The sequence below is a fragment of the Pterocles gutturalis genome, unplaced genomic scaffold (assembly GCF_000699245.1).
Source record: "Pterocles gutturalis isolate BGI_N339 unplaced genomic scaffold, ASM69924v1 scaffold8444, whole genome shotgun sequence".
In the NCBI taxonomy this organism is placed as follows: domain Eukaryota; kingdom Metazoa; phylum Chordata; class Aves; order Pterocliformes; family Pteroclidae; genus Pterocles; species Pterocles gutturalis.
In genome coordinates, this window is record NW_010128134.1 from 870 (window position 1) to 18,218 (window position 17,349).

The following is a 17,349-nucleotide window of genomic DNA, read 5'->3' on the forward strand; positions in this document are numbered from 1 at the left end:
TTTTAATTAAGTCCCAGTTCAGTACTTTAGTGCCATAGCAATTCCTCTGTGGGCAAAGAAGTGAGCATGCGATGAAGGCACTGACTGGCCCTTGAGGCCATGTTTGTACTAGAAGGAGAAGCAGCCAAGATGACTGAGTGTAGCTGGAAAGAAAGGGAGGAGCTGAAGTGGTTTGGTTTGGAAAGAGCCTTTCTGTGCCTTGGATCAGGCCCCGCCTCCATGGCTACCATTCCCCTGCTCCAATCTTTAACCATCACCCATCTAGGTTTTCTCCTGCCACCCATTTTCCTGGTCAGCTGGACTTAGTATATGTGTGTATATATGTGCATGTACATATTTCCCATTTGGTGCCATGTGGGTGCAGAGGCATCTCCCTCTGAAGGAAGTCTTTCTTTAACATACATTTGTTTGGGATTTGCAGGAGAATTCGTGCTGCTTTTTAGATGTACGTGACATAACTGGAAAGAAAATATATTAGGCTGGTTTGTCATTCAGCAGTTAGAGCTACCCGCAAGACTACACTGTCAGGGTGATTAAGTCTTTTACAGGGACTTAGTGCAGTCTGTGCATCTCTAGCTTTGTGCTGTGCCTGCATGTGACAGTCACGTTCAGTTGTGTTGGTAGAGCTCTGGCTCCTCGGAGAGAAGACTGGAGATTAAACCCCCCTCCAGTCCCTAACCTGTATATGTCACTGCGACACCAGGTTCTCTTTCAAATGAAGTACAAAGTTAAACTCTGGGGAATCTTTTAGAACATAGGTAAGAATGTCTGTCAGCACTTTTCAGATCTGTGTGTGACATAGCTTTCATAAGACCTACCTGCACTGGTAAAAATAACATTAAGGGAAAGTAGCTTAGGGTATGGCCTGCTAACAAAGCTTGATGTGTCTGGCTCTACCAGTCATGGGAAGTCCACTTGATTGAGATAGTTACTGACAGATAAACGAGTAAAGTTACAGACGAGGTCTAATCGATCTTACATGCTTGTTGCAATAATTACACTGTCAGTAGCTGAGTCATTATTTTACAGACTGCAGACAGACAGCTTAGGTAGCGGAGTGTGGTTGTATTGATTGTGTGTATGCACATTTGCTTTTAAAACACAAAAAGGTATCTTTAAAACAAAGTGTGTGTGATTTTTTTGAATGAATGAATAATGGTTTTGCTGGTTTTATTTATACTTCTGTTGTTTCCCTGCAGGTCAAGGCAACAGATGCAGATGCCGACCAGTTTGGTGAAGTTGAGTATTTTCTTTATGACGGATTCCATTATTATGAGAAATCCAAAGCCTTCCAGATTGACCCACGTACTGGTCAGATCTGTGTGTCACAAGACATTGACAGAGAAGAAGATCCAACCACTTACGATCTCTTAGTAAAAGCTACGGATGGGGTAAGTTTCACCTTTTAACATTGCCCGGTTTGTGAATACATTTGCAAATTTGGGTGTGCTGTATACTTTTAAAGGAGAATGGAGTATGTGAAAATTGCGTAATTTTGAATAAAGTTTTTTACCTCTACAGAGGGCAGAATGTGATGCTTCACAAAGCACAAATTTTGACCAAAATTGATAAAATTGGCTGTGAAATCCAAAATAACTCCTAAACAAGTTGTTGAAAACTGTTTTTAGTCCCTGCTGATTTTCCTCACCCTCTTGGAACCAGTGGACTCCAGGTTACCTCTGCTTCCTGCTTTCAAGATGTAGTAGTAATAAACCACTGACTTGTGCTAGAATTGTCTGGCTACTGTGGGTGCCAGTGGTTTTCCTGGATAACTGTCCTCATACTTTCTAGCTAGCTAGTGCCATTGCTGCTGCTGCTGTGGCTGGGTACAGCCTCCCTGCAGCAGCATGTCTGAAAGTTTTCCCACTTTCCAGGAGGAGCTGGTGCTTGGAAGTGGGTATTCATGGTATAGCAAGGGCAGGGTAAGTTGTATGTATAGAAATAATCCATTTCAGATCTCTGTATCAAAAGGAGGTTGAGAAGACACTCGTGGTGGTGGAACGCATAGAGATGGCTGGGTATGGACACTTGGTCTACCAGGTGCCAAGTAAAAAAATTTTGGTAACCTGACTCCTGAACAGGACTGGAAGAAAATAATTTATTGGTTCATTTTGTTATTAAAGTTTCCAAAGGGTGTTTGCAATGAGAGGCCCAGAAGGAGATCAGACGGTGCTCATTCTTAACTTCCTTCAGTTTTAGTAGTGAACTGTGAAGCATCCGAAGAAAAAGTTACTGGTTGGTTGCAACTGTTAAAATTATCATAAGGACACTTTTTAAAACTTATGGATTCATGTTATTCAGGTGGCATTTTGCAGGACAATTTGAACTACAAAACATTGTGTAGCCTGAAATAATTTAATTTCAGTCTTCATTTCATACTTTGGCTGTTAAGCTTGCATTTAAGATATTGTCCTTAGCATGTCTAATACACATTTTTTAAAAATGCAGTTGTGGTAGAAATACTGTACTTTTCATAAAAATGTTTGCTTTTTGTTACAGTACCCTGAAGAAACTTGGTGAACTATGACTTCTATAGTCATAAGTAGATGAACTTACATAGCTGCAGTTGATGCTTGCTATTAATTGTTGCATTTTGAGAGTGTAGTAGTTGAGGGTATATTTGTATGCTGTTGAATTTGGATGTATGTGTCAAAGTCAAGCAATTAATCTACTTTTTTTCTTTGGCTGTCGCTACTTAGTGTTTATTTCAAAGGCTGCAGAAGCATTCTTTTGTATTAATAGTGCCTTTAGCAGTGTGCTTTTTTTCCCCCATAGATTTCTTTTGAGGAGAAACAATTATATGAGAATATATTTTGTGTGTTTGTGTTTCCTGGCTCTATCTTATTTGAACATTTAATAATTTAAGAATGTAAGTCTTTTTGTTAGGATAGTGTCTGTAATCTTTACAGCAAAAGTAATGTGCCAATTTTGGAATGTCTCTGATTTGTGATTTCTGTCTTCAAAATTCCTTTCTAGGCACAATTTTGTAGCATACACCTGAGTACAGATTTCCAAGTCTTGAAGAAGTCAGTATTACAGTGTGTAACAGCAGAAAATTATGTATTCTGTTATAGTTCATCACTTCATTTTTTTTCTCTCATATACATGGTTTGAAGATGTGTAAATGTAAAGAACACATACACATATCCGGAGTATTGAGGTTAGTCTTATTAATAAAGGCTAAGTGAAAGCTCGGCAATAGCAGTAAAATTCTGACAAGTTCTTCACATATCCAGTCTGTCCCAGAATATTATTTTGAAAAGGTGAAAGAAAACAGGTTTAAGTGAAAAAAGCTTGATGCATTTTTTTTTTTTTTTGTTAAATTATTGCTCTAGTGATAAATCTTCTGTCAAAAGTCGAAGGAAAATGCTGATGCATTGAAACTACAGAGTATTTTGGTTTTAAATTGGTCTGCAATTTATCTTATTGTAAGACCTTGTGTTTTCAGAAGATCAATAATGGGGAGGGGGATTCAATTTTTGATTGCCTGTCTGTGACAGGCTGGACTTGATCTTTTTACTGGAACTCAGCATTTCGTAGATCTCATTGATTTATCTTCAAAAAACTGGTTCATCAGACCCCTAAATACTAAAGCACCTAAATTCAATATTTATTATCAATTTTCAGTATATGTGAGCCTATGTTGAACCACTTTCCACTTTTACAGCAGAATAGGATATTTTGTTGCCTGGCATTCTGCTGCTGGTTTTGATGGATGAAAGATGTTGGGTGTGGGATTCAAAATGGATGCTGTGATCAGGGGAGAAATGTGTACAGGAAAAGACAGAGGAGGAGTGAAGGGTCACTGTTGACAAAGGAGAGGAAGAGAGATGGAAAGGAAAGAAATAAAGAAGTTTATTTTCCTCCTCATTTCTAATTAAGTATCTTCCAGGTGGTGCTCAATTTCTCTTACAACAAAACTGTCGGTTTCCTCCACCTGTTCATGCCTGCTCTATTACATTGTTTTGGAACTTGTTGGTCGTGTCTTTTACGCACTATATAGAAAGAGTAATGGGAGAACTGACATAGTACACAAGAGCCCATGGAGAGGCAAGTGGAAAACAGATTCTGTTAAACTGATGTTAAATAAACATCCTGTGAGAGCTTGTGGGAGCACTCTCACTGATTACACAGGGGCAAGACTGATCGTAATGTTAGTATTAGCCTTTTCATCTGGCAGCACTGATTTTGGTCCCAAAGGCACTTACTTCATGTATGTATTTGATACTCCTCCTTGAAATGCTTTTATATGAAAAGAAATCATGTCGCTAGGTCTATAGAAAGGTGTTTGCACTGAATCCCACAGCCTCTGCACCTAGCCTTCTCCTTGGGTCTCTATCTGGACTGTGGCAGACTGAGAGCTGCTCCAGTAGTCAGGGTGACCCTCCTGTGATTCACGTGCCAGTGCTGCCTGGGACACCACCCTTAGTCACAGCAGCTCTTCTTCTGCACTTGTGACAGACCAGAGACAGTTTCAGTAGGCATTTGGGGGGGTCTTTGAATTTACAGGCAGCTGAAAATTTCGTAGAAAGATGTTGAAATTGTGACTTTTTTTCTGTCTCTGGAGAAAAAAAAAAAAAAAAAGAAAATCAGATGAAGGTATATTGCTTGGGGAACCTTCAATAACACTCGAGAGAGATTTAGTTGAGGCATACTGTGAAATCAAGTCTTGCAAAAAGGAAAATATGGAAAAAGAGGAATTCTAGTAAAAGTATTTGCATGTTTTCGAAAGGGGGACAAAATTACTAATTTTTGGTTTTGAATATGTGCAAATCGTCTGATATGTTTTAATTCTTCTGTTCGGCTTTTTTTTGTTTGCTTTCACAACATGACTGAAATGGACACTCCACGGTGTGTTTTTTCCCTTTTTGCTTGGGGGTCTCCAAACTACTGCATAGGTTAATTTATGCTGCTTTTATGCTTGTTTCGTGTACTTCTGACGTAAAGAGTCTTAGTGTGAATTAATTTTCATCCAGGAAAACTTCTTTTTAATAGCACACATTTTTGCTGCTATATGGTGGCAAACTTTATAGCTGTGTATCATGCATAATTCAATCTTTTTGCTTATTAATTTGCATTTTCATGATGCCCATCACCTCTCTTTTTCTTTCAACCAAATAAACAGTAATGCCTGCAGCTGTTAAAGAAAACTTATCATAAAACAGAGAAATTTAATTGGAATAAGGCTAATTGAAATAGTCTAGTGGCATCTGTACTGCCTGCTTACAGACAGCAGTTGTCTGACCTTCAAAGCCAAAATCTCAAAAGTTGCCCAGTCTTGGGGTTGGTGCACAATAAGGGACATTCAGGAGTGCCCAGCTTTAACTCTGGGAGGTGCTGGCCCACACGGTTTTCTTCAAAAGCTGGAGAAGGCTGGATGGCCAACACGTGTGAGCGGTGCTGCCAGGCACAGGCCAATTCCAGCAACATCTCAGTCGGTAACACAGTGCACATACCAACATACCATTTCTCTTCGCCCGTGTGGCAAGAAGTTTTAAAAACTGCAGAGCCCAGGCAGGATGTTCTACTACTCTTTGTCCCCCACCACTGTAAGGAGTGCCACATCTGTATACCCTAGTGAGAGTCCAGAGGTTTGGGTTTGTGGGGTTTTTTTTGTCTTTTCCCTCTGCAGTGCCTTGGTTTTGTTTTCTCCAAGTGAGGTTCTTGAGTGCTGCAACAGAATGCCCTTAATGATGATTTGAAGGCTGCCATTGAATGGTGGTGGGAGGCTTTTTGGCAGGTTTGTTTGAAAATCTGTGTGCCTTTTTTGTCATTCTGCCTGTTTTTTCCCAGTCTGGCTCTGTTAGGCTCTGGTTTCGGCATATCCCAGGATTCACTAGCACATACTGCTTCAGGTACCTTCTAAATGTGTCCATGCTCTGCAGCTTTTTTTTTTTTTTTTTTTTTTTTTTTTCCCTTGGGCATATTGTGAGAAGGATGGAGCTTTTTGTTTGAGTTTCATTTTTATTCTGGACTACAGTCACAGCTTTTGGATATTGTCAGGGTTGAACACACTTCAGGGCATGTGTCTTTCATCCTAACTTGTTGGCCTAAGGAAGCTATGTAGTGGTAGAATAGAAGAACAGACTAGAGTATTTCAGTTGGAAGGGACCTAGAACAATCATCTAGTCCAGCTGCCTGACTAGTTGAGGGCTGACCAAATTAAAGCACGTTGTTAAGGGCATTTGTCCACATGCCTCCTAAGCACTGACAAGCTAGGGACATCAACCACTTGTCAAGGAAGCCTGTTCCAGTGTTTGACCACCCTCTTAGTAGAGAAATGCTTCCTAATGTCTAGTTTAAACCTACCCAGCTTTGAACCAGTCCCACATGTCCTATTACCAGATACCAGGGAGACGAGATCAGCATAAAGACTGAGGCAAAAAGTGCATTCAATGCTTCCGCTTTTTCTTTGTTACTATTAGTCAGATGATCATCTTTAGCAAGAATCTAATTTTTTTTTTAGACCTCCCCTTGCTATTAATGTACTTTAAAAAGCCCTTCTTGTTATCTGAAATAACACTGTCCAGTTTCAACTCTTAGCTGACCTTTGGCCTTTTGTGTCTTCTCCCTGAATGTATGAACCACATGTACTCTTCCTGCAAAGCCTGACCTCACTTCCAGAGAGCATACAATTTCGTTTTCCTGTTGAGCTCCATGAGGAGTTCTTTGTTCAGCCAAGCTGGTCTTCTGCCCTGCTTGCTTGACTTATGACATAGTGGAATTGCCTGCTCCTGTGCTTCTAAAAGGTGAGCCTTAAAAGACTGACTAGCACTCGTGGACTCCTAAGCCCTCAAACAAATTCCCAGGGTACTCTGCAGGTGGTTGGAACTCAATGATCTCTAAGATCCCTTCCAACCCAAACCATTCTATGATTCTGTGATTCTACATTCAATTGCTAATCTGGGCAGCTCCTGTCCTCTTGTTAGAAGCTGTTGGCAGCAACACAGTGGCATAGAGCTACTTGCGTATGTGCAGGCTACAGGGCATATCCAGTACTCAATGTCAAAGAAAGTGCTCTGAAGGTCTTGTGAGTGCTGCAAGGGCTTGCGGGGTATCTGTTGTGACTGAGGTTGTTTTGTGTAGCACAGTAGGAAAGTGCTTTTGACAGCAGGGAGGTGGTCTGCACACCTGCAATGCAGGCAGTTTCAGTTGAGTGAAACAGCCTGCTAGGGGTCTGTTGATCTTTCTGCAATGATTATGTAGCAGCTGAGAAACTGAAGACCTAGCATTCCCTATAGAAGAAGTAAGGATGCCAGTTGATTAGTATTAAGATAGTAAGACTTTTAATTACCCTCTTTTCTGGATTTATATCTTTCTGAGTCTTAAGTCTTTTTATCCTTTTCTGGAATTTTTTTGTTTTTAAAAGATCAGCATTTTTTGTATGTAGAAATTTACTTCAAAATCAGATGCCCTTGTAGAAACTAAAATTAAAGCACTGTATTTAAAATTCATAGTTTTTAAAGTAGATCATAAGATCATAAGTCTCATCTAATTGCATATACAAGTCGATCTGCTAGAATATGAAGGTACACTTTTATATAGAGGAATGTATGAACTGTATGTTCAAGATTATAACTTACTGAGTTTACTCAGGATTATGTGTTTCCTTACACAGATGGGTGTTACCCTTCTTCTTGTTAGGAAGCAGTCTTCAAAATTAAATAGTTGGAGAATGTTTGCATGGGCAATTAAAGTGCACATATGTGAAAAATTAAAAAAGAGAGGAAAGACTAAGCTTTAGCTTTACGTATTGTGCATTAACCAACCTTGCTGTCACAGAACACTTGGCCAAAGCTGCCTCATCGTATTGACTCCAATACTATGACTGGGTTTCTTCAAAACCACATATTTCGTATGTAATTGCATGGAATGACTTTCAAGGTCTGTTAGTCAGAATAGGAGCTTTGACATATAAGGAACAAGTAGGTAAGCAGTTCACCTGATAACCCTATTTTTTCTTCCATGAAGGTGTGTTTCCTTTAAAAAAAAACCCCAAAGGTAAACGGGCATAATTCCCAATCTGATGTAGTGAGATTATAAATGGAAGCTCTATCATGGAAAAAAGAGACCAGGCTTGGGCTTCAAGGCTGAAGTGCAATGATACATTTGTGGGGAAATTTATAGTGTATGCTGAACTCTTTCAGTTTACATCACTTGCACCAGATTATGAAGTTGCCTATCAGCATAGAGTATGGCATTACCACCTTATATGTTACTGTTCATTTTTCAACAGGTACCGGCACAAGCATTCATTAAACATGTAAACTCTGCCAGTTATATAGATTGGTGTTTATTTAGACTCTGAAGAACATCTGAAACCTCAGTGACTCTCTTACTGCCTTTCTGCATAGAAAAATACGTTGTTCTTAATCTCTTGCTTTTTGGTAAATCACATTGCTTGTCCAATTTTCTTTGTCTTGTACACTGATGCCATTGAAACAGAGGTAAGAGCTCAACACACAATGGCAAAGCTTCTGAAAAAGTTAAGGCTTTTTGAAATAACTGGTGGTCTCTCCATTTTGACAGCATTACGCCTTCAAGGTGAGATGTCTTTCAGGTTTAACACACACACAGGCACACACAGACACACATACATCTTCATGACAGAGATCTTGTATATCACAGTTTAGTTTGGAACAAAAATTTGACAGCACAATTCACTGACAAAAACATTGGAGGTTGTAATGGAAATCGTGATGGATTCCTAAGCATTTTGCAGCACCAAGAAGAGCTACAGCTATTCAAAGTAGCACCATTTCTACTTCTTAAGCTGAAGAAGCTCTCCTGCCAAAGGCAGGATACTTATTTTTTTTCTGAGACATGATAAAGAGGTATACTAATAGCTTTATGTTTTCACACAAATTTGGTTCTGCCAAAGTAAAGAAAATATTACTTGTGGTTATTTTGACTTGGTGGTAGTTTTTTATGTCCCCTTTTTATTCCATGGGACACACAACTCTCAGGATTCTGACGAAGAAGTTGTACTTGTGACATTTTGTTGCATCAAACAGCACAGCAGTAGTTAAAAAGACTTGAACATTTGAGAGAAGGGATTTCAAAATGAACAACTGTTGCTTTCTGTTGCTTGTAACATGCTTTGACAAGTGTAATTTTCTGTCAGCAACAGACTTGTTTAACTCAACCTTCATATGGAAGATCTACTGTGTCGTGCTTGCTTCTCTGTGCATGAAGTATATCCATGTGGTTAGAAACAGAAGCAATTTGTTCCTTCTCACCTGGGACGATAATTAAAAAATTTTTATAGCCAGAGCAAGAACTGGGCCATAAACAGTTAATACCATAACTTAGTAAGTTAATATTGTAGTTGACTCACATGTGAGGGGATACACTGCTTCTTCAGGAAAAGAGGGATCTGACTCTCATAAAATTCGGTCTGTTTTCAGAGAGATTAGGTAGGTAGTAGGTCTCCAACTTGCTTCCCCAGTATACTTAGAATTAATCAATTTCCAAAGACTGCAGTTTTTACATGACTCCATAGGATATATACAAATTGGCTGGATAGTGGTTTGTTTGTTTGGTTGGTTTTTAAATGTCTGTTTAGCAGTAATGAGAGTTGGGAGAAGCAGTTTAACACAAGCTGTCATTAGTTTTTGTAGCTTGATCTCGTGCTGTTCCAAACTTTGCCTCTTTTTTAGATGCTTTTTATTTCTGACATCGCTTCTTTCTTGGCCCTCTTCCCTTAAAAATGTTTCTGTTTCCTGGCCTAAAGTGCCTGACAGCTGTGGAGCCACAGAGCATCTTCTGACAGTGGGCTCGAACAGTGCACATAGGGCTGCCCTTATAGCTCCTGCGCAGGGATTTCCTTCCTGTGCAAATCAAGGTTTTGGGGAAGGGGCTCATCCTGAAGTGGGGTGGGGATGTTGGCACTGAGCCTGCTAGATCTGTACATCTCCACTTCCCCATATCATCACAGGGTTTCATGGCTGTCTCAGTAGTCTGAGGCTGGTGTTAGCCCAGTCCTTGTCCCCAGGTGCATGTCCTGGCTGCTGGCTGCCTCCACAGCAGTGTGAGCCCTGGAAGCATGCCATGCCTTATTGTATTTGGAAGAAAACCCTAGCAGGCTAGGAGGTTGTGGGACAGATCTCCTAGTCCACGGGTGAAACAGAGACATGTGATAGGCAAGATCATCTTAATTTCCCACATACTTGAGCTTTCATAGGAATGCCACTGCCACCCAGCAGAGGTAATATTACTACATGGAATTAAAAACCAAAACAGGACAAAGCAAAAATCCTTATGGAAGTCTGAGGGAGAATGCAGACAGTATTTTTGCCTGAAAGTAAGTCAGACCCTGGGGAGACATAATAAGCAACCTTCAAAAATAGTTTTGGGGGAGATTTTTATGCTGCAGAGCAAGTCTAAAGGAGCAGTGTCCAATCTGAATCATTGGATAGTTTCATGAAGGTCAGGTTTAAAAATAATTGATGTGAACAATTAAGTTGCAGAAATATGCAACCTAGTTATTTTTTTTATATATCATAGCTACTGTGACTGCAAAATTGTTTGGACTTGCTCAGCATAGCTCGTCATGTGTATGCACCAACATCCAATCTCTGTCAGCAGTTTTGGTAAGTAACTAATTGGCACAAGGACACCTCTCAGTGGGACTTCGAAGAGCGTGGGATTCTTCCTCAGTCTGTATCGTAATGTACTGTGTACAGCACATGCAGACTATACATAGGTGTGCTGCTTTGTGCCTCCAGTGCACACGTCGGTGCCCCAGCGTTCACCCTTAGCTGTGCCACAAGCAGAGCTGCTTTCTTCTAAAAACATCTGTAAAATAACCTTGGAAATATGAACCCCTCCAAACTGATGGAGGGACTCCGCAGGGAGTATGAGGTAGTGCCTCTGCCTGCGTGGTGTTACAGGAGCTCTCGGTGGGCACATGGAGCAGGAGCTTCAGCTGTGTATAGACACACACTGCCATGAGCAGGACTGCTTAAACCTGCCAGAGTGGTAAATTGGGGACAGATCTTGCAGGCAGCAGCTGGACGGGTCAGCTTTTGGCTGTCCTGCCCTGCTCTGCTCTCAGTCTGTGTTCCTAATCAACAGTTGAAGAAGCTTCATATTCGCTGTCACGACAGTCATGCTTTTAAATCTGAAAGACTCGTAGACAGAAAGAAGTTATTCCCGCTGTACTGGAGCACCACAGTCACCTGAGGGACATGTTTTTCTGGGACAGAAAGCCCTGACTTGTTCCTTCACAGAATGAAGTGGTGTGTAGGTGATTACAGTAAAAACAAGTGAGGTTAGACTAGCAAGGATTTGACATGTGTAGTGTTCATTAGTACTATCAAAAATAGCTTTGTGTTCAGGCCTCACTGTCCTAAGAAGTTGAACTTCCTTGTGTACTCAGTCAGCCCACGGGAGTTGTTCTGAGCATGTAGCTTGCCTAAGTGCAGTATTTTGGGGTATTACAGATACCGTAAGTTGTTTTTAACATTTTCATTGCTTTATAGTGTTGCAGCATGTTCTGTTTCCTAATGATGGGCTGAAGCCAGATGTGCATCATTCTATTGTGCACGCTTTTAAAATTGACCTTGTTTTTTGTTTTCATCTTTCTGATTTATCCAACAGGGTGGGCTGAGTGCCCAAGCTTTTGTTCGCATCGAGATAGAAGATATTAATGATAATCAACCTGTTTTTGAACAAGCCGTCTATGTGACGAGCATCAGCAGTCACACGCAGCCAGGAACAGAGGTCATCAATGTTGTTGCCACAGACAGAGACTCGGGAATATATGGCGTTGTCACATATGAACTGGTCCCAGGAGAATTTTCTTCTTTTTTCACAGTGGATACATCCACAGGTACTGTATGAGTCTCTGATTCAGAAAGGCGATAAGGAAAAGACACATGTTGTGTAATTGATAATGCTTTTTAAAATTTTGGAGTCATGTCATACAGCTGAAACTTAGATTTGTCTGGAAGATAATTCTAGAGGAAGATGGAGGATTTAGGTTTAACGTGAAGCCTTTGCATTCACTGGAATAAACAGGAGAATGTACATGCCAGTACAGTACAGGACAAGCAGTATGCCACTTATCCACTATTTTCATTCATAAATCTAGTAATCACTGTAAGAAATAATAAAAATTTTTTAATGATAATATCTGAATTTATGAAATGTTTAGATCTTACTCTTGAGGAACAATAAAAGACCTTTCAAGACGATTGTCCTCCCATTTAATCTCTGTTTCTGTCCTGATCTTCTTTCCCCGCATTGTGCTAGAATAAGTCCCCATTCTGCTCACAGTCTTATGATATCCAGCTGCCACCCTGTTTGACCCAATGATTAGCTTTGTAAGTGTCTTCTTCTGCCTTTTACTCCCTGATGTGACTCTTCATCCTTCTGTTTTCTGGAGAGAGCTTCAAGGAAGGAGTGATGATGAGAGCAAGAAAACAGTTGTGGCAAAAGTGAGTCTGGGTGAATTGTTTCGAAAACAGGTTGGATCTCACAGATTGAATTACTTTTCCCATGGCCACAAAGCAGCCTCTGTGGTCTGCTTGCTAACCGTAAAATAGTTATCAATGTCAGCTGGGAAGAACACGAGCAGTGTGTCTACAAATGTCCACAGTGTTTTTCAGGGAGTGGTTAACTAAACTGCACCTACCATTTTACTTGAGAGCAAGCCCTTGCATGTGAGTGTATCCTGATCAATGAGTTTGCTTCATGATGGTCATGACACAGGGGATTATTTTATATGTCTTAAGATTTTTTTGGGCTGTTATAGATGTGTATCTGTTAGCTGTTTGGCATACAAAATGTTGCAAGGCTCTATTCTTTCAAAATGGTGCCTATTTGAACTTTCTTACACAGTCCCCCAAATATTCTGATGAACAGAAGAAACTAATCTTCTCAGGAAGTCGGTCTGCTTGTCTTGGCTATTTCAGAATTTATTTAACTGTGGACTTTTAACTACCTGTCAAAACAGATTCTCTGGGGCATAGCTGATGCCAAAAATATATAGGTCAATCAATAATTAGGGAGCTGGATCTCCACAGGCATTTAACCGTTCATTTTAAAACTGCCCCAGCAGACTTGTCAGAGGGAGCCCCTGTGGATCATGCTAGCAGTACTGGCTTTGCAGCGGTGCTCTCTTTTGAAAGGCATCTTCCTTGGATTGTGACCTTTTGGCCTTTTTTTTTTTCCAATTTTGGCACTTTATGTAGGAAAAATGTCATGGTTAATCATGAAGGCCATATAAGTTTATCAGTTACTATTATCTTGTGAATCTATCATGGTATTTTATCAAAGGCAGACCAAATTCAGGATGAAATTGCTTCACGAGGTCAGTCTGATTCATATTAATAGGGTGTGTTGGGGTTTTTTCTTCTGAAGAATACAGTTTCTCCTTTTATATTCTTCCACGTCTACCTACAGTAGTTCTTATGCCCAGTCACTGGCTAGCAGAATGATTTTTAGACTCTTGGCAGAAATAAATATCGTAAACAAAATTAACATTAAAATTTCCAATTTGTCACACAGAAGTTTTGCAATCTTTGTGGGTTAAATAGCTGCAAAAGCTGGTCAGTGTTCAGAGGAAGATGAAACAAGTGGCTCACTGTTAGGGCATAGAGATTTTGAGCTCTTCCTCTTTCCTTCTTATTAGGACAGTGACACTTTCCAGTTCTCATTGTGCTAAAGCTGTCTTCATATGACGTAATGTATGGCCTAATTTAGATGTGTCTCTCTGAAGGTTATGTGAGGGACTTTAGTTACGTGGGCTGCATTTTGTAAACAGAGGGCAAGAGACAAGTATGACAAGAAACAGGAATTCTTCAGGATATGCATCCCCAAACCCATAAGGCAATCAAGATCATATTACAGTTTTTGTGTTTTGTTTTCTGATGCTGTGGACATGCAATCTGTTGCTGATGTATTCTGCCGTTTTTCCAGTTTGCAGTATGGCATATTCTGTTTTATCTGCTCTTGTCACTCTTAGAGGATCTAAGAGGAGGCACAGTGATGGTGTTAGTCTTCCATGAATTTGCCTTCCTGATAAGGTGGTTTTTTTTTAATGATACTCACTGATAGAGCATTTAGAAATGGGGAATGAAAATCAGTGTATTAGTCTTTTTGACTTAGGTTCATTATGGCCTTGTGGAAGTGGACAGAGATATTTTCACTATTATGAGATTTAAATTAATTAGTAGCTAACAGTTTGTCACATAACACTATGATATATTAAAATTATATGCAAGATGATGCTGTTCTCCATGATATATGTTATTTCTATTTTATGGCATCTAGATTGTGGATTTGAAAATTTATCTCACTGTAGTTTTCCTTGGGGGTGTTTTTGGAGTGGTGCACTTAGAACACTCACTAAAGATTCACTTTTTTTTTCCCCATTCCCTTTTTCATTTTTAAAAGGGAAATGGATAAAATAATAAAAAAAATAACCTGAATTCTTCACTACTGTGGCTTGCTTGTGGCTGTTGTGTTGTTAAAGCAATTGTATGGATGTATCAAGAAAGTTTTTAGCTTTGCGTAGTCTGTGTTCACAATACAGGATATCATACCAGCTGGTCAACCACTGACTGTATAGAATGTATCGATGGTGCTTTTGATATATAGATATTACGAAGTTGAGCCACATCCAGGCTCCTTGAAGGGGCTCCATTTTTTGTTTCAGGCACTGTGGCATGTGGGTGTCAGATAAATTCAATGGGAGTGGAAGGAAAAGCCTTTCATTGAGCAGATAGATATTCCACTAAAAAGTTTTAAAAATTCTAAACAAGTCTTTGTTAGTCATATTTGTTTGCTGTTTTAGCTTTTAGATACTGTGTTTATTGTTTGTGATTTGCTCTTATACTTGTAAATAACATTAATTGCATTTCCCTTCGAGAAAAAATGGCAATGAAGTATTTTTAATTTGATTGATGATACTGTCCACAAGAAAAACCACTTTAAGAACTGTGTAACTAGAAAAATGTATGGATAGGAAACTGTAAACCAGTTCCTTTGCTAGTTCGTGACTCTTGCTATCCTTTGTTTCTAGTGTTGGTGTAAACAACATCTTGGCTTCATTATGTTTCCTTTTGTAGATATCTGATCCATGCATGATCTATGAACAGCACTCATGAATTTATTAGAACAGAACAAGTAGAAGAGCTCTTCTGGCTAAGAAACTGTTTGAGCTATTTGTTTATTTTCCCATCGTTACCTGACAAGCTATCTGAAAGACAGTGTATTTATAGTTATGACTGAGCAGGCAATTACAAATGTAAGTCACAGGATACAATCACAAGTGTGGTAGAAAAGCTATGCAGTGCTTAACTTTAAGACTTTGGGATTAACAATTGAATTTCTAAACTCTCATTATGGTACAAGCATTAATATTTTCTTTTACTCAAGGGCATTCGATTCATTTTTCCATTGATCTTAGTGATACCCTTCTTGAGAGCTGGATAGAAAGATGGTTATCATCTTACTGTAGCCCTGGTTCAAGGAAGATGTTTCAAATCAACAAAATTAATAATAGTCTTTGAAAATTATTTTGGGCCAGTGTGACTTCATCATGTCAGTCTTCAGGTAAATGGTCTGTTTGTATTCTTAGAGCAACTCCCCTAGCTACTCACTGTGTGCAGAGAAAACTCTCATGAAGGGTAAGTAGGAGGGAGCAGCTATTGATTTATGTTTATTTGAAGGTATTAGTGATTTAAACTTGGTATGAAAAAGATGTAGAAAAGTACCATTCACACAGTGTGCTTTACAGCAGTATAAGCATTTAACTTGGCTTCTCTGTTTCTTTCGACTATGAGATATTCAGGCTTGTGTTTCTGTGAATCCTACCTAAATCAGATGCCTAAAACAGAGGCTGTGACCTTCCTTCTTTGGATTTTTCTGAGAATGTCTCTGTGAGTGTGGTAGGTTGACCCTGGCTGGATGCCAGGTAGTCACCAAAGCTGCTCTATCACTCACCTCCTCAGCTGTACACGGGAGAGAAAATATAACAAAAGGCTCATGGGTTGAGGTAAGGACAGGGAGATCACTCAGCAGGTACCGTCACAGGCAAAACAGACTCAGCTGGGAAAAATTAATTTATTGCCAATCAAATCAGATTAAGGTCATGAGAAATAATCCACAAAACTTAAAACACCTTCCCCCCACCCTTCCCTTTTTTCTGGGCTCACTTCACTCCCAATTTCTCTACCTCCTCCCCAACAGCAGTGCAGGGGAACAGAGAATGGGGGTTGTGGTCAGTCCATCATGTGTTGTCTCTGCTGCTCCTTCTTCCTCACTGAGGACTCCTCACACTCTTCCCCTGCTCCACCGTGGGAGGTAGTCCTCCATGAACTGCTCCAGCGTGGGTCCCCCGGGGGGTCACAAGTCCTGCCAGCAAACCTGCTCCAGCCTGGGCTCCTCTCTCCATGGGCCCACAGATCCTGCCAGCAGCCTGCTCCCGTGTGGGCTTCCCATGGGGTCACAGCCTCCTTCCATCCAGCATTCACCTGCTCCTGCGTGGGATCCTCCCCAGGCTGCAGGTGGATCTGCTCCCCCATCACCTCGATGGCTGCAGGGGCACAGCTGCCTCTCCATGGGCTGCACCACGGGCTGCAGGGGAACCTCTGCTCTGGCACCTGGAGCACCTCCTCCCCTCCTTCTGCACTGACCTTGGTGTCTGCAGAGTTGTTGTTCTCACATATTCTCACCCCTCTCTCCTGGCTGTTGTTGTGCAGCAGATAACTGTGTTATCCCAGAGGCACTGTCACTGACGGGCTCAGCCTTGGCCAGCGGCGGGCCCATCTTGGAGTCGGCTGGTGTTGGCTCTGTAGGACGTTAGGGAGGCTTCTAGCAGCTTCTCACAGAAGCCACCCCTATAGCCTCCCTACCACCAAAACCTTGCTGTGCAAATCCAGTACAGTGAGGAATTTTGAGATCTTTCCGTTGACTTGAAGATACGTGGAACAAACTTTTGTCATAACATCATCTTTTACTTATTTGTGCCAAAAAGTACATATTGAGTACAACAGACAAGCCTTGTTACAAGAGCTGGTCAGTAGGTTAGCGTTAATTTTAATTTTTTTTTCAGTACAAAGGTACAGCTTCTGCAAAGTGAGAATTAATTTAGGAAATTTTGACTTGCTAAAAAAATAATTCATTTCCTTTAAGAAACATTCTGATTTCTTTTTAACTGAATAGCACAGGGCATCATGCAACTAAAATGTCATGTAAGAGATGTAGAGCAGTTTAGGAGCTTAGTCTGTTGGAGAAGAATAAATGGACCCAAAGGACATGCAAATTTAAGAATATAAGAATTATTAACTTAATCAGCCAAAAGGCAACTTTAAGTCCAGCATCGTATCTCTTTAACAGTGC

The 17,349-nt window shown here is 40.3% G+C and overlaps 1 protein-coding gene across 1 annotated transcript in view; it reads left to right on the forward strand.

The window, feature by feature from the left end:
* Window positions 1–1,199: 1,199 nt before the first annotated feature.
* LOC104466164 (protocadherin-23-like) overlaps window positions 1,200–17,349 on the forward strand; it is a gene marked incomplete at both ends in the record, with an annotated part of 30,940 nt that continues 14,790 nt past the window's right edge. The window contains 2 exons of the mRNA XM_010079503.1: window positions 1,200–1,391; window positions 11,602–11,833. Coding sequence (XP_010077805.1) covers window positions 1,200–1,391; window positions 11,602–11,833 — 424 coding nt within the window. The remainder of the gene's footprint in view (window positions 1,392–11,601; window positions 11,834–17,349) is intronic.